The 18,299-nt window shown below is 42.9% G+C and overlaps 1 protein-coding gene across 2 annotated transcripts; it reads left to right on the top strand.

Moving 5' to 3' along the window:
- Positions 1-520: 520 nt before the first annotated feature.
- Positions 521-17,323, top strand: synpo2a (synaptopodin 2a). 2 transcript variants are annotated; one of them, XM_040181483.2, is made up of 5 exons: positions 521-728; positions 5,578-5,729; positions 6,616-7,385; positions 8,632-11,576; positions 15,065-17,323. In XM_040181483.2, the coding sequence occupies exons 1-5, from the start codon at positions 621-623 to the stop codon at positions 15,662-15,664; spliced, it is 4,575 nt and encodes a 1,524-aa protein (XP_040037417.2). In that variant the 5' UTR covers positions 521-620; the 3' UTR covers positions 15,665-17,323. The 2 variants fall into 2 exon arrangements, with proteins under 2 accessions (XP_040037417.2, XP_077962463.1); XM_078106337.1 differs by lacking the exon at positions 15,065-17,323 and having other exon boundaries at positions 8,632-13,395.
- Positions 17,324-18,299: the final 976 nt, after the last annotated feature.

Raw genomic sequence — 18,299 nt, 5'->3', positions numbered from 1 at the left:
AAGCTGTGAAAATGTACCCTCGGACACATTAGTGTTTTCTTAAAGGAAATGATAGGCAACACGTCATTTCTATACATTTCCTTTGCATACTTTGAACCACCCTACAGAGGAAGTGCAGTCATCTAATTACAAAAAACACTAACATTTGCTGGAATATAAAACAAAGGCACGCAGGTTATGCAAAGAACGATAAAATAGAAAGGTGTGCACTCCATTCTTATGCTATATCCACAAATGGGTATGCATTAATAGGGAATAACATTATCCTGTGTGTCTAACAGGTAATCGAATATTTTGGTATTCTTCTGGTTTATCTGTGGATGAACATGCCTTATTATCTGCAGACGATGCCCTTAATGGTTTCCAAAATATAGCACGAAGCTGTTCCTCCATGCTCATAAGGATACCATTCGTCAATGGTGTTAAACTCAGAGCTTTTCTCTGACAAACCACCAGTTGCGTGTGGCGCGCTTGCAGGCGGGTCCTCGCGCCGTGACGTTTCTCCAGCGGGCTGGACTCAGATGATGGGGATCATACTGCGCTGTGGTGGAGGTGGTGTTCGCAAAGTGCTGCTGGTCCGGCTGACGGCCCGATGATAGCGCCGAGGAGGTGTTCGCACCATGGGCACCGGGGATTACATCTGCGTTACGCTGCGTGGTGGCGCACCCTGGGGGTTCTCCCTGAGGGAGGGAGAGGGGGACACCTCCAGACCTTTCTTAGTCTCCCAGGTAGGCTATACAATCTGTTTGATGACCCATCATTTTGACACTGAGTTTCCAATTTGATATAAAAACCGGGTTATGCCATGTTTTTCTGTTATTGCGCTCTGATAATTCCAGGCTTTCACTGCAAAAATAAGAGTCTAGTCTGATGAAGTATTAGTAGTATCAAAGTTAGCTTACAAAATCAATTTTTTAATCAAGTTTTGTTGAGTAATGCATTCGATAAAACCTCAGTGGGAGGGAATTTAAGTCTGTGTGTTGCTGCATTTTCGAGTGCTTTGGCTGTGTTTTGGTGCGAGATTCCTCGAGCCCCTTATATGGTCAAGGCCAAGAGAGAGTGTGAAGCTCAGGGCAGTGTGATCTGTTATCGCTCTCAAAGACTTCAGCCATAAAGCAAAGCATTATCCGGATGAGTGACACCGCCTGAGCACTGAAATGTGGACATTATGGCCAAATACCAACGCAAACAAACAAGAAAAGGCAGCCAGAACGAGCTGAGGTCCCTTCAGAATAACATTCAAATAGAGCGAAGGGTAGGCAAATCGTAGGTTATGCTCTAACTGCTTTGGCTCCATAATATTTGTTTGGCCTGATAGCGTGGTAATAAACCTCACAGGTAAAATATGATCATTTCATCTGTCCTGTGATGGGGCTACTTTTCCTGTGATGCAGGCAGAGTGACATTTTGTGCCAATATTGAAAGATACACAGTGTTCATTGCATTAGGCTATTTATGCTCAAACTGCATATCAATTGTTTACACATTTGCCCATCTGTCACAAGTGTTGTGTATGTGAAACAGTGTATACCAATAAACCTTTGCTGGCTTACCTTAGCTTTGCTGACATGATTCACACACCATGACTTTTGCTCATTCTTCAACCCATATCGTTGATATATTTGCTTTTGTGATGTATTCGTTCATTTCACAAACAGCCTATCCTCTGGACTACTGTTTCTTGCATGCTATATTCATTTTACACATAATGTATTACATTTGTTTAAGCATATGCATCATAAGATGAAACTCAAATAGATTAGATGACATTCTGAAGTGTGTCTAATTAAGACGTCGAGAAGAAATGTCTATGCATACAGCTGTTTCTAGATTACCTTTAGGTATTTTCCAGTTGACGTTAATGTGTAGTGAGAGAGGTGAAGGCGCTTTGATGAGCCCCTGAGACTCTATATATGGTATAGCAGTGCACGTTTGCACAGTGCAGATCCCTATCAACTTGTCCTCCATGTGGTGAACATGTAAATGTTTTTGTTAAGCTGCATTCCAGCGACATCAAAGCGCCACCAAAAGAAAGTGCACTCTGAAATCATCAATAGATCGGACACTTTGCAGACACGTTTCCAACTAATGTTTTTTGACTTTTTGACTTGTTATTTGGATTTTCTTTTGTATAATATATACATTATTCTTGCATTAGTACACAAGAAATTGTGTCTTTATTGAGCTGGTGGATACACATTGACTGAAGCTTCAAACTAGCTCATAAATATCTGCTCATAAGAGGATATATCGTCACTAATTAGTCAGTGGCTTGTTTCAGAATATTATTTTATACCCTTATATGCTGGTCTTTCTTGAAATAGTTTTCCAATATTGTATTTTAAACAAAAGGAAAAAGGCAAAGTACTACATGTAGCATGCAGACACCTTTAACATCCAATCATGATTTTGGAACAACCATTTCATGTTGATTCTCAGCCGGTCCCAAACTTGTTCATTTCATATGTGCACATATTATCATTATCCCCATATGGGGGAATGCCCCCTACTTCTAATGTGTAAGTATTCATTCTCTTTTCGAACTTTACTGTCTAATTTGAGACATAAATGAGGTGTTGAGAGTATTCTAGCCTGCAGTCTTGTTGAACACGCCGCAATTAAGTGTTGACCTATTAAAGTGAGATGCCTATAGGATGCTTATGACATGGCTTTTTTTAGTCCACGCCATCTGGAAGGCATATAAACCTCCAAACTCCTCTTGAGGGATGAAGGATAGAGAGCCAAGTCTGTCAGTTAAAAGGCAAAAAAGCAAACATACCATGATCATGACAAATACTCTTCGGCCATAAGCTCTCTGTTGGAAAAAACGTGTGTTTTTTAAAGCTTCTGTTGGATGTAGTGGAAACTGTGTTTTGTTTCCTGGGAGAAAGTGATTGTTGTCAGTGTACTGACAGACAGTAGAGAGTAAGCACGGGGGATCCACTCCGTAAAGGTTGTGTCCATATAAGGGAGGCCGTATTTTGCTGCTTCTTTGGAGTCCTGGCCTGAGTAAAAAGTGGATGAGGCCCCCTTTTTTTTTTTTTTTTAAAGCTACAGAAACTGCACAACACAACACTGTGTGAGGAGATGTAACCCACAAATACACGATCACACCTGAGTATAAGAGGATCAATCAGGTTTATTTCTCATCTACTTATGTGTAACAGCTGTACCAAAATGATTATTTGCAACCTTGAATAGGAGACATTTTGGTCTCCTAATTACTAAGGTATGCCAACTTGGTATGTGGAATGTCATCATGCATCAGATCAGTTTCAGACCACTGGATGACAAAGAAAATGTAATCTTAATAAAAGTCTGAAAACCGTAGTCATTATAGTCTATACTAGTATGAACAAATCCCAATGTTTTTCCTGTTGCATTTTCACGTATTTCACATATTTAGCTAGTTATACAAATTATCTTCCTCTACCCGGGTTAACTTGCACTTTATAGAGCAAAGAGGCTGAAGTTGACAACTTTTCAGTCCTATTGTTCACTTTAGGAACCATATTAAGCTGCCAAGTAATCAGGAAAATGACATTGCTTCATTCATGCAGTGCCTTTTTTTTGCCCAGAGCAAACAAAGTGCTTAAATGCTCCCTCCATTACTGGTGTTTTTGGCAAAGAGTTTTTCAGCAAACCGTTTACATCCCAGTCCTGGGATGAAGTATTGACCTCGGTTGATGACTGAGCTAGTTTTCCCCTTTTTCTGTATCTCATTGTGTAAACAAACTAAGACCATTGGTCTGCTGCTAAATGTTCTGATGATATTATTGTGGCATTGGAGCCAAAGCTGGACTTCAATGTGACTCACCAACAGCCTTGTTTTTCAGCTGTATGACAAAGCAGGTTTCAGTGCACCCAAGAGCGGTTTGGCGATTTATTTATTTTCAGAAGGCTTGAAGGACGTGAAACCAAAAAAACACAGATTAATATAAAGTTCTCTAGGGGCAGTGACATAACTAACCAGACTTATTCACTTTTAGTTTGATCGTTTGTTTAGCAAAGTTTCATTAATAAATCATGCTCAGATAATATTCGTGTAGGCTTCAAAAACTCATAACCAGTGCAAGTAAAGGATATATAAACTACTACTTGTACTCTACTACAATATAATTCAGTGTGGGAAAGTGTAAATAAGCGATAACTACACCTGTCCCAATTTATTTGTTCTTCATATCACTCATGTGAATAAAGTTTTTCTTTTGTTTCTCCTCCAAGGCAAGAGAAGGATACACAAAAGAATAAAGACACGGCATGTTATTGTTGCTACCTGTACGGCAGCTGGAAAATATTTTCCTCAAATACAACATAATTGCTCAAAGCTGTGAAGGGCAGGAACCGCCGGGAGCGATGTGGACACATTATGCAGTCCCGTATTTCCTGTGATTTTTGGTTGTATTGAGGCCTCGTAAATAGACTATTTGAAAACGGACGACCCAGGATAACAAGGGCATATAGACGGTATTTCTTTTTACAAGCAGCATATGGTAAAAAAAAAGCGAATGACACAATGGGAGGTATCTGCCTCCTGTGAACATCGCGCGACTGTCTTTGTGTGACTGCCTTTGTTACTTAGTGTTGCGAGGAGAGACCCCGACAAATGTGCGTGGCGTTCCAGACAATCTGTCCTCCTTGTAATGAGGCGTCCCAATACACAGGCACACAGGCGGCCTTATAGGGCCTCCTTGCACACCGTCAACGACTCTCAATTTCCCAGGCGTGGAGTCAGAGGGGTTTTACCTGAAAGTTTGCCAGATCTTTAAATTGACTTATGAAATACTTTGTATGTCTAGAAAACTAGGCTCAGACTTACTGTCTTACGGTTCTGTAAGAATAGAAATAAAAGGCAGAAATCGCAGTCTTTCCAGCGCTTATGTTGTGTTGACACATAGTCGTGTGAAGGATATTTGCCTGCATTGCCATCTAGTGACGAGACGGTTTTACTGCAAGTAGTTCATAGCGGACGTGTGTCAATGAAGAGAGAAGTGAGGTTTGTTTTCCTTTATCATTATAACATACAATTCCAACAATGCATTAGAACGCTGCATAGACTCTCCGGGAGTCATGTTGTTAAAATAAACTGGGAGATGGATACGTTTTGAAATGAGCCTGTAGCAGTTCTACAATTTATGGAAAAAAACTGTTGAAACTGTTTGTAGTATCCGCAAAAGTATCTTGAGATATTTGGAGGCCTGTCCTTAATTGCATCGTACTGAACAATTAATCTATCCACCTAGCTGTATAAATAGCCTTTTGTGTGCCATTCATGGGGTATTTCTCCTTATTAAATCCTCTTTTTAATGAACCATTGTATGTGCTTCTGGAACCAATTACACGGAAATTAATTCATCAGTCATGTATGGTTAAATAAAAGCTAAACTGGCCTCTCTTTAAATGATTCACCTTACCATGTCTTTGATATCAGTGATTGTACATTGCAGTGGGAATTAGCTAATGATTGTTTGCTTTATCTGACACTGAGATTAGTTGTACAGTGTAGTGGGAATTGTGTGCGCGAAGATGATGTTGATCTATGATGATTGACACTGACCGATATTTTGCCATTCGCAGGTGGAAGAAGGGAGTCGTGCCTTCCTAGCCGGAGTGCGGGAAGGCGATGAGGTGGTGTCTCTCAACGGAGAGCCGTGCGCCGATCTCCTCTTATCACAGGCCTTCACACTCATCGACACATCAATCGACTGTCTGCAGCTTCTCGTCAAAAGGTCGGGCCTCATGTGAGATTAATAACAGTGAAGTGGTACTCTGTACGTCTAGTATCTGTCTACCGTGAGCATTTGCAAAAACAATGCGAAAAGTATTATTGTGGCACTGTGTTACCATCTAGATGGCATGTGGTTTTATGACCTGTGAACTTTTGCATTGCTCAGTGAACCAACGGCAGCCGTGTACTATGTGCATTAGTGAGTCAGCCACCAGTGGGTAATGCGAACGTGTTTATTACAAATATGGCTGCATATAGATTAATGTGACCACAGGAGTGTCACTGTCATTATAGCAGGACTGTAATGAAAGTGCAAGATTATTCCTTAGACTACAAGACAGTACAACCCGAACGACCTCAACATGTAGCTATCAAAATGTATGATGACATGTCACAGAAAACGAGTACTCACTGAGATTAATTCAACTTAGATGTAATAAGTGCAGTCAGAGGTAATGACCTTCTGTTATGCTATTGCTTGCTGCCCTTGAAAGTGGAAATTAGACTGAGCTACGTCAAAACGTGATTACTTTCCTCTTGAGTGACCTGACCCTCTGCCATTTAACTTGCGGCATGAAGATTAAATCTGCCTGATTACTTTGATATCTTCAGCATTGAAAGACGAGCTTTACTTCGTCAACCATCCTCAGTGATGATGCATTCTTATTCAAGTGGTTTTGTAAAGGTTAGAACGTTTTATTGAAGGGAAAAAAGAAAAAGAATATAAGTGCTCAAATTCACGTATGTTTAAATGCACTTGTTCAAAAGCCAGATGCCTTGTCATAATAACTTGTAACATAAGAAGTGACATGTGATCAACAATGGTTACTGAACAAAGAAAGGTTTCCCCCTTCACTCATTCCTCGTTCTCCCCTTTTCTCTTAAAGATACTCCACCACCCCTCCAGGAGAAGCTGAATCAGAAGAGACGGACTGTGGTGGGAGGGACTCCACTGATGAGACTTTAAAGAGCACCACCCTACACATCTTTACCGCTAGGCACGGGTCACAAAGCCCAAGGGATGAGGCTTACTATGGGGAGTTGGGCATTGACACAGAGGTTCCCAAGGGACCCAAGCTGCTTTACACCGAGCTACATGTTCCATCATCTGGTAACGGGAGAGGAAGGGGGCACGACTTTCAGGAAAATGATGGAGAAGGACTGCAGCGCTTCTCGCCCGGGGCCGTGGTGGAGTTCCAGGTGTCCCTGTCCAACCAAACTCTGAACGATGTCGGTTTCACCTCTCTTGGGAGTGCTCATGGGATAGACGGAGAACTCTCAAACAAAGAAGCTGTTGAGATGATCCGCCCCGACACAGCATCACACCCTGTGCAGTGTCCTCTCAGGCAGCCGCTCGGCCAGCATGGGGTGGTGCTGGGCTCGCCTTCGAAGCTGGGACAGGTGGAGTTGATTTTGCAGCAGCCAGCAGCATCAGGAGCAGGGAGGGGCCTCCCGAGTGTGGGTGGCCCCGGGGTCGGTGGAAGTGTTGGATCCCATAGTGAAGGAGAAGAAGGCGGAGGGCAGTGCGAGGGAGTTCCCGGGTCTTTCACCGTCTCTTTTGAAATTCCCTCAGAAGAGGCAACAGCAGCTGAAGAGCACGGCTCTGATTCTGAGGGGGATCAAGACAAACCCAACAAGCATCGGGCAAGACACGCCAGTAAGTACCTATGTGCTATTTCCATTTGCACCAGGGGGTATTCTCCTGGTGTGCATTCTTTCTTTGAGTGTGCATAATAATGACCCACTCTTTAAGGGGGATCTGCATGCTGATAGGTGAACAGTAAATGGCTTTTTTCTGCGACATGTGTGCATTCTTGCCTGCTGGGCCCTGTGTGCGCTCCTCAAAATAGTGCAAGCCTCTCACTGCAGTTGGCAGATGGTACTCATTCTTTCAAATGGACACACATACTTCCGGGTCTAACCTGAATTACAGAATACAAGGGATAGTGCTGAGGCACGGAATAGCAACAGTTTGCAAAATCTATTTTAAAGAATCAAAAGGATGACAAAAAATCGCTTGCAAGAAGTTACTACAATTTATGAAACCTTTCAGCCATTCATTTGAAGAGGCTTGATGATTATACTGAGGCACTCCTCTGAACTGTGTAGAAGACATAAATATCACACCAGCACGCTGATGATGCCTGCAGAAGTGGCCTTTTGACAGACACCAGCATGTGCTCCCCTAGATTGTTATCTGATCCTCTCAAACCGGGTGCTTTAACTGAGCTAAAAAAGTGAGCCTGTTGCTCACTCCCGCTGGCTCCTTCACCGTCAGGTTAGTCTTGCAGGATTATGACAAATGAATTATTATATTTCAGTCTTGCGCGGTTAGATGGTTTGAGAGGCTTTGTTGTTGTGTGATGTCTGTTTTTTGCATTGGCCTGACTCAGCAAGTGTGACAGAATTTCAGAAGGACAGACGGCTTTGGGTGAGAGCCCGTGAATTTACAGATAGGGACTGGTAAATACGGTGTAGGCCTTTATTGCATGAAGGCTCTCTTTAAATCTTTCTCTAATCCTTCAAATGTTGTATTGTTTTCAACTGAACCAAACATTTGAAATGAGAATTGTTGTGTGTTGTCAAGGAATAAGTTCATAGCTAATTTTATAGGATATTTGTTGTGTTTAGAGTACATCCTCTATTAGTTATTTCTGCTTTTAATGTGAACAAACGTTTTTTAAACGTATTACAGATGTATGTATTAATTTACAGGTTTAATGTTATATATGCTGAAGTTAAGTGCTGGGGACTTGCTTAACTTGTTAACTTAAACTTAATTTATCCTCCAACTTGTCAATTTGGGCAAGCTCTTTTTATTCTGCAGATAAATAATGAACCGCTATACTCACATTACAGGTACACCCGTTTATTCTAAACCCTGAACTCTCTTCTCTACACAGGGCTCAGGCGCAGCGAGAGTCTGTCTGAGAAGCATGTGAAAGAAGTCAAGTCCAAATGTAAACGCATTGCTCTCCTTCTTACGGCTGCTCCGCCCAACCCCAACAATAAGGGGGTGTTGATGTTCAAGAAACATCGACAGAGGGCCAAGAAATACACACTTGTAAGCTACGGCACGGGGGAAGACGAACCAGAGTACAGCGACGAAGAGGACGAGGAAAACGAGATAGAGAACCAAGAAACCCATGCTGTTGAATTTACCCTAGTGGCTCCAAACGGTTCTAAAATAGACAAGCATTTCCTCACTAATGCCCACTCTACCAAAGGGGTGCTAACTATCAATTGGGACAACAGCCTCCTTGAGATTGAAAGGAAGCTGAACAACCAGGCACAGATGGAATGTTTGCCTGAAACCAAGGGCAAGGGTGCCTCAATGTTTGCCCAACGGCGTCAAAGGATGGATGAGATTTCTGCTGAACATGACGAGCTGAGGCGTCAGGGGATTCCCGTGGAAGCAGTGTCGGTGGTTAAAGAGAAGAGAGAAGACCACTCCTACACGCAATCCACAACAGAGGGCCATGCTTACATGGATGTAAATACACACCAACAAGGCCAACAGCAACAAAATTACCAACAATATCAGGAACGGCAGTACTATGAGCAACAACAGAACTACCAACAACAACATCAACAACAGTACCAACAGCAACAGTATGAACAACAGCATTATCAACAACAGCATTATCAACAACAGCAAATGTATCAGCAGCAGCAGCAGCAGCGAGAATGTCACCAAGAGCTACAGCAAATGCAGAACTATTCTTCAAACACTAATGGCGTAGTCCAACCTCAAACCAGTGAAATGCAGGGTTCTTTCAACAACCGTACTGCAAAGCCATTCTCAGTAGAAAACATCCCGGCTACCCCTTATTCTCCCGCAATGAGTAGGGCCAATCAAGATATTGTGAGTCAAGGAGAGCAGATAGCTTCCCGGGATGAGCGCATTTCTACCCCTGCAAGCCGGACTGGTCTTTTGTCGGACTCAAGGAGACGAAATGCAGGAAAGCCTATGTTCACATTTAAAGAAGCACCAAAAGTATCACCTAACCCAGCACTGCTTAACCTACTTAACAGAAAGGATAAGAAGGGATTTGAGTCAGGACCTGAGGAAGACTACCTTAGCCTTGGAGCTGAGGCTTGTAATTTTTTGCAGTCTCAACAAATTAAACACAAGACACCTCCACCAGTAGCCCCAAAGCCTGTGATCAACCCAAACTCTCCTCCTTGGTCACCACAGATGGAAGGGACCAACGAGGACATGCCTCAACAAGCTGAAAATAGTGTATCCACACCTGCTGTGGCCCCCACCACAGAGACCACCCCTGCTCCAGAACCAGAGCCAACTTTAACACCTGCCCCTGAGCTCTCCACCCCCGCCATCCCCCAGGCAACTCCAACTAGAGCCACCACAGAGGGACAGCACACATGGACTCCCCCGGAGCTTGAATCTCAACAGCCTCTGCAAGTGACAGCTCAGGAGGAAAATAATCACGCAATTTCTACCCTGCAGCCTGAGCCTGCTCCTGTTCCTAGCTGGGCTCCAGCACAAACCCGAGTACAACAGCAGCCATCTACCAGTTCTTGGCAAGCAGCTCAAGCGCAGCCCATGGAACCACCTCATAGCCAGTCCCCACCACAGCCCCCTTGGATCACTCGACAACATTGTCAATCCCAAGCACAACCTCAACCCCTCACAGATACTTGGACCCCTCAAATTCAGCCATCCTGGGCTCCGCCTCAAGGGCAAGCACAGGCCCAGACCCAAGCTCAGCCATGCTGGAACCAGCCTCAAGAGCAACCACAGTCTCAAGCACAAGTTCAGCCACCCTGGGTACACTTGCATGAGCAGCCAAATCTGCAGCAATTGCCACCAACTTGGGGTCAATCTCAGGAATCAATGCAGCAGCATCCCCAAGCCCCATGGCCACAGCCATCACAAACGGACTCTCAGCATCAACCACCATGGGTACAACAACCTCAGCAAAAAGCCCAAGCACAACCTCCATGGGCTCAACCGGTTCAGCCAGAATCCCAGCCACCACCACCCTGGGCTCCTCAACCACAGCATCAGACTCCACAACAAACATGGCCACAGGCCCCAGCGCCAGGTCAGCCTCAACCACCGTGGGTCTCAGCTCAGCCTCAACATCAACAGCAACCATCAATCAATGCATGGCCTCCATCAAAAACTCAAGACCAAGTGCAGCCCCCTTGGATCCAAGCAGCCCAACCACAACCACCGGCGCAACCTCAGGCCATTTTAAACCCATGGCTGCCAGTACCTGCCCAGGCTCAGTCACCACCGTCATGGGCCCAGCAACCTGTAAATTCTTGGGCTCCACAGCAAAATCAGACCCAACCTCAACCACCTTGGGTACAACCACTTCCACCCCAGCAAGCACCACAGTCAAACTGGCAACAATCCACTTCAAAGCCTCCACCACTGCCACCAATGAATGCATGGCCTCCACATCAGGCACAACCTCAGGCTCCTGTAAATACTTGGGCACCACAGTCACAGCAAGAGCCTGTGAATGTTTCCTCGTCAATGGTGAACACTCGTCCGTCTCCAAAACCATGGCAATCACCACAAAATATCCCACAGAACCAGACCCCTCCGCCTCCGCCTCAGCGAATGCACTCTTTAACCTTCGGTCAAAGAGTTTCCCCACCCATCAACCCAATGGCCACTGTCCTAAACCCATCATCCCAAGGTTCAGCTTTTGAGATGCCAGCTGTCAGGGGGAAAGGAGCCGATATGTTCGCGAAGAGGCAGTCTCGTATGGAGAAATTTGTTGTGGACTCTGAGACTGTGCAAGCAAACAAGACTAGCCGGCCGGAATCGCCAGCAGCTTCATTACCGAATGAGTGGAAATATACACCTAACGTACGTGCTCCCCCATCACGGGGATATAATCCTATTTTGTCCCCTTCTTACCCCCCAGCGGCAACAAAGCAACCCCCTACAAGTAGCCCTTCAACCAAAGCCAATAAAAAAGGCAAAGAGAAGCAGAAGCCTAAACCCCTCAATGTTTTAGAGGTTATGAAGCATCAACCCTATCAGCTCAATTCCTCACTCTTTACTTTTGGCCCAGCGGCAGAGGCTGCCAAGCCTCCTGAAGCTAAGACAGACTGTTCACCTCCTAATCCACCTGTTGACAACCAACCAGTTAGATATGAGCAAATAGCCCTCACTCAGCCAGCTGCACCATTTAATGCACCATACCCCCAGCAAGTCTATGGGATGCCAATGCAGCCAACGATGCATGACGGCCACTACCAGCAAAACCCAGCCAATGTTTATCCTCCCTCCAATCCTTATCAGCAACCCCCTGGCGGACCATACCAGCAAGCATATAATCAACAAACGTATCAGCAACCTGCCCCACCTGCTTATCATCCCCAAGCTCCTCACTCTCCAAACCCTCCCTACCAACATGCACCACAGGCCCTTTACCAACCGGCCAATAGCCCTCCCTACCTGACACCTCCTTCAGTATCTTACCAGCCACAGGCTCCCAGTGTCTATGTTGCTCCTAGCTTTCCTATAGCTGCAAGGCCTGAATCTGCAGCAGGTGGCAACACTGCAGCTGCTCCTAAACCCAGGTTCACTGCTAAAAAGAGCTCAGCTCAGGTGTGGAAGCCCACTGCAGTTGATAAAGAGTGATTCTGGTAAAGTTGTGATATGCTAGAGTCAAAGGGTTTGTGCTCTTGAAGTCTACTGCAGTGAACTATTTGAACTATAAAGGCAGAGGCCTATATTTACATCCATCTGCTCCAGTTATTGTCATAGGGCGGAGCTGGATGGTGTTTACAATTTTAAGAAATGCCATTGTAAACAAATAAGAAAGAAGAACGAGTGGGATGTAAGCATATCTTACTAGATACAAAGGAGCCAAATTTGACTAGACATGTTTTTAAAGCATGCACATTTCATCACGGTTATAGAAAGGGATGCAAATGGTTATTTAATGAAAATGAATGTAACATTTTAACTGAAGGTTTGGCGATGTAAGAATGTAGAGGGGGGGGAAGATGCTCAGTAAGAATTGAAAGAAGGGTGTGTGAGAAAAAATAGATCAGTGAATGGTATCGGGCAGTGATGATAGGAATAGTTTTTCTTTTCAAATAAATTATTAACTGGCCAAAACAATTCACAAAACAATTTAAATACAATCAACTTGCATAAAATAAGAAGTAAAAATCTGTCTGTAGGGAATAAGGATACCCACAAAAACAACAACGTCAAATGAAGATTTGTGTTTCTCTTCCCAGTGTCTTCTCCATAGCACCTATTTCAGTGAGTTAGTTTTATTTCAAGCCTCCTACCAGCTGTTGCGTCATGTTAGGTACTATATTTAAACTGCCTTATGAGAGGGAGTGCTAAGGTCCAGGGATAGTAGGCTTGAATTTCAATTAAGGCCAATAAAAGATACTCGGAACCTGTTTGTTTTTTCTGATAACAGAGACATATATAGTTAAGGACACGCCCTCATATGGGTTCACTCTTCCATACATCTTATCCCGTTGTATTATATACATAACAAGGACTATTTGAAGTTTCAAGCCAAGAAAGTTTAATTAGCTAGTACAAGGCTGCTTTTGTTCTTGTGTCTTTTCTTTTCCCCTTTTCTTTGTGTGTTTCTCTTCATAGTGCTCTTTCTATATCATTTACTGCACTACCATTAAAATGTATTTTATCCTTGGTTGACTTTCCTTTCTTTTGACCTGTTTGCATGGTTTGGGGCATTTCTTTGACCTTTCCTTTTCACCTTGCTTTAATTTATCACTTTGCAAATTTTACCATCCGCAGTTCCATATTGACTCATGAATCAGTAAGTTGAAACTGAAGTATCTTTAAGTTTTAAGTACCATTACACCCATTTGTATCTTCCTGCAAAGATAGTCGTTAAAAATCAGTTTTCAATATCAACTATAAAGAGCTTGTTAACACGAGCCAGAAAAATCTCGTTATCAAAATTGTGTACTTATGTTGCATTTGAGGTGAATGCTTGAAAAGCACATTCCTGCAGAATGACACACGGATGATGACTTCATGAGAGATATTATTAGACTGGTGACTTCAAGGAATACGGGCAGCCTCATTGGACAAGTGAGTGGGCCACTGCTTAGTTGAGTCATGCATTTTTAGCAAGCGCAGTTATGGGTTCAATTCAGTTTTAATATCTGTCTTTAGTTGGCAGATCTTCTGCAGCTTCATCTGGAGGAGTCTTATTCCTACCACAGCTTTTCTGGTCTTTATTCCAGCTGTAACTGTTGTGAACACACACAAGTACATATTTAGATTTTAAATGTTTGTTTCAGACTTCATGCAATAAAGTCTTAATAAAATGGAGACAAAACAAGTCACGTTAGGTTCAGAGACCACACCATAATGCAAATGTCAAATGTATGTTGACACCACTAAACGTTGGAATCTGAGACTTGGTATCACATTTTTATTCAAAGCAACGCAGAACACCTTCCACTCTCAAATGAAATAGACCCAAAATAAAAAAATATGTCCTTGCTAGACATGTTAAAATCTGCATACGCAATTCAAGGCATACTGTTTTTTTGTCAATTTCCAGAATTAAAAAGATATTAATACATCATCTAGTAATCTGCTCGTCCTTTCTTGTGTAAACTCTAATCCAGGATACTACTGCCAGAGGCCCTTTAGGCCTACCAGATAACTGATAACGGTCATTTATTACCTTTTACTCATTCAGCTAGTCTTATTTCTCTATGACGGCACTATCGTCTGCTTTGTTCTTTTCTCTTTTGCCACCCCTTGCCGTCTGCTCATCTTTTACATCTTCTGCCAGATGGTGGCAGCACTGCCTTTTCTCCACATCTGCCATATCCAAAATAATGTATTGTCAGACACGATGTAGGGTACAGAGGAGCTTTGTCATTCTACATAACCTTTGTCTGTTTATGCATCCTAATGTGTGTATTAGTTTACATTACACCATCTCAAAATACAAATATGAAATTCCAAATCTCATTTTCATACTTACCTTTTGCTGTACTGCAGAGCAGATGCAATGGAAAAAAAATGACTGTGGGTTACTCTGGAAAGCCCATAATCCAGTTCTATGAAACGAGGGCATTCCACTATGTTTGGACAAATGCTAAATCACTGGGTTGAGGAGGCTTACTATAGGACAATAAAGTCAACAATTAGTTTGAAATAATGTTTATTAGAGCTTGTGAAAGTTCATTCAATAATAAAAAAGAGAATGAAATTAATAATGAAATACAACATATGAGTATTATAGCACCTAAAAAAAGTTTTTTCTATTTTTCTAGGTTTTGCAAGCTGTGTGAAAATCCTTACTAAAATAAATATGTCTGAATCTTTCTTTCCAGTTACATGGCAGGAGCTACTCCCTTTCCCCACCAGTCACAGTACCGTCTTCTTCTCCCAAGCCCCCGGCTACAGCCCTCGCAGGACGACAGGCGTCATGGCCACACAAAGGCCGCAAACCCCTTATGCCCTGGGAGGCCGCCTCCCGCCATCCCCTGGGCCTGGTGGATGAAGCCTTTGCTTTCCAGAACCTCCAGCAAAGCCTGGCGACAAACGTCCGCATGGCAGCCCAGCGCAAAATGTTGCCTGAGCCGCCGGCAGAGTGGAAAGCCAGGGTGTCCTACGACGCCCGGCCGAAGACAGGCAGCCAGACTTGGAGGCCGAGCCAAATGGCAGTCAGAGCAGAGCTCCGCTGCCGTCCTTTGGGTCCGCCCCGGCTCGTCACGTTGATTACCGGTCCCTGCCCAGACAGTGGCAGCTTCAGAGGTCAGTCACGCAGGCAAACCCGAGGCCCCCAGTGTCCTGCTCTGAGTCCAAGAGGCCCGCGGGAGAACAGACTTACAAGTCTGCGTACACCAGCAACACTTGGAGTTGGAGGCGGTAGAACACAACTCAACCAGTGTGATAAGAAAACTCGTTTTGCTGATCCCATAATAAATTGAGGAACGTTTCATTTTTTAACTGATATTATAACAAACAATAACATGGTGAGTGAGCTGGACAGATTGCTAGAATGATTGTGGTTCTCTGATTTACTATTTTTTCTTTTTGCTGTTGAATACAAATAAGTGTAAAAGATTAAGATGAAATCTAATGAATGCCATAATCAAATGTGAAAAGGGATGATTACTCTCACAACATATGAGTAATTAACGAATTATCTCTAAAACATTCAAATGACAACTTTGTAGTTTGGTAAGTACTCGGAAGTTGGCCTGTACGATGAGTAAGATGTAAGTCAGAGTAAAATGATGTTGATTCAAATGAGGGAATAGACAGGTTTGGGAAGAATAGAGAAATGATTGATTATAAAATAACAGGATATCTGGAGACAACTGTAACTGTTGACTGTTAAGCCTTCAAAATGTAGGACACAGGTTTATTACAATATCCTAAGAAAAGATGTTTCTGAGGATGCTAAAAGGGAGAAAGAAACAGTGACCCCAATTGTTTTAAGTTTGTGAATTTTTCTCTTGGTTAAAGTTTCTGCCGCGGATGTGGTGTGTATTTAGCATGCAGTGATTGCACACTTTTTTTTCAATCAAACAAATGAGGACTTTTGCAGTGTTTCCAGTTGAGCAAATAATTCCACCCTCATTCAATTATTTATGCATTAGACATGAGGCTTAAAAGATGAATGCTATGACTCAGCATCTCTAATAACTTTTAGCAGAGTGGAGGGCCCAACAATACACTTATTTTCCAGGTGCATTTTAATTAGTGCATTAGAACACCACTAACTAAAGATTGGGGTTTTTTTTTGGGGCACCTAAACTGAATTGGCCCATTACACTCATAGCTAGAATTGACCAATGTTGTTTAGTCCTAATTCTGAATAGAGTGAAATATAAATCTCGCTGGTAGGTCTTGGGACTGGGAGAATTGCTTGTAGTAGGTAATGAGTTTGTGATTAGCGTTTGGTTTGGGCTTTCTGCATAGACTCCAAAGATTAGAGCAAGGTTTGTGTTCCCACAGAGTAAATAATATCTCAATGTGATTCTCACCAAGCGATCTTATGAACATGAATAACATTCAGCACACGTCGTCGTGTTTTGCCTCATCTGACTCGGCATCCTGACACATAGTGTCTGAGATGGTTATACTGCATTGCTTCCATTCAGACAGCACTTATGGTCATAATGTAACACCAGTAATTAATTTCTGCTCCAAACTATTTCAGATATGGATTCTCAAAGCCTTTTGAAAAATAAACACAAGCAAATAGAATTAGTTCACAAATTGTACAGTGTTTTTGTGCTCTTTGCTCTCTATTTCTATTATGTCGTGCTTGGCCCTGGGCCACAAGATGCTTGCTGTGCCATCCCATGAAGCTATTTGTATGACGTGTTGTCTTGAAGAGTCACTCGCTCCGTATCCAGCGGAGGGGTCTAGGGAGGGGTTGGTGGGGGCTTGTTCCTATGGTGACCACCAGTTACATAATAACAGTGCGTACCTACTGTAGCAGAACTATGGAGAATGAGAGACAAAGACACCGAGGGAGATGACAAACAGAAATCATTTCCCTACCTGTTCAAATGTCAAAAATACTGTGAGGATTTCAAACATTATTAAAATGGTGGCACGCAATGCACAGCACTTTGAAATATTTAATTTGATGTTTTTTTTCATGGCAACTGCTACCATCCAACTTTATGCTTTCCCTTCCCTGCACCGTGCTGCAAACTCGACCTACCTTCCTTTATTTGTCTCAGTAATTAAGTTAGGAATTATATTGGTAAGAGGTAAATTAAATTGAGCAAAGTAAATAAAAGCATCGTGACTGGATTATAAAGTGAGTGCACCTTATTAGGTCTTCGTCCTTTATCACATGATGGCATTTAAAACAAATAGCATCTGATGGTCTGTAGGTCCTCGGGGGGTAATGTTCCCACGCAATATGTCACTGAATATAATTATTGTTAGCCGCAATCCTGGAGCGCTGACTAAGGCAACTGCAGCTGAAACAACTTAATTTGTTATGTAAAAGCTTTGTCAGTGGTTTCCAAGAGTATTCTAAACCTGTAGGAGCTTTCTAATTAATGTATATGTGTAAAATCTTTAGGTTGCAACAGCTTATTGCTCTTTGCTTTGCAGTTTAGACCAAAGATTGTATTGTATTGACCTTCAGTATGCCACAGAAACAGGCTACACATTCTCAGGTAGTCAAGGTGACTTGAGAAGAGGTAAACCACAGTGAAGCAAGCAGGAATAATATAGACCAATGATTCACAGGCTTTTTTGTAAAATAGCCCCCACAGCAGATTAACTAGTCACCCCTTTATTCACTCTACCCATCATTTTTTTGTCTCTTTGAATAAATTCTATAAAACACGATTTAATGTCAATCCTTTATCATCTGTTTTTAGCATTACCCATAACTTCCAGCTACACGGACTGTGTCAACTCTTCCGCCGCCATGCTAATTTTAATCTAATATCATTTTTTATTACTTAATAAAGTGCGGACATACCCGCTGGGATACTCCTGGTTTGAAATCAGTAATATTGATCCTCCTGCTGCTGGCAGGAAGATAGATGGCTAGATGGAGGGCCCATCGAGCAGTAGCGGCGGTGCTCT

This window comes from Gasterosteus aculeatus, chromosome 7 (genome assembly GCF_964276395.1).
Source record: "Gasterosteus aculeatus chromosome 7, fGasAcu3.hap1.1, whole genome shotgun sequence".
NCBI lineage: Eukaryota > Metazoa > Chordata > Actinopteri > Perciformes > Gasterosteidae > Gasterosteus > Gasterosteus aculeatus.
The sequence above is the reverse complement of the archived record's forward strand: the minus strand, read 5'-3'. Positions and strand labels throughout refer to the sequence as shown.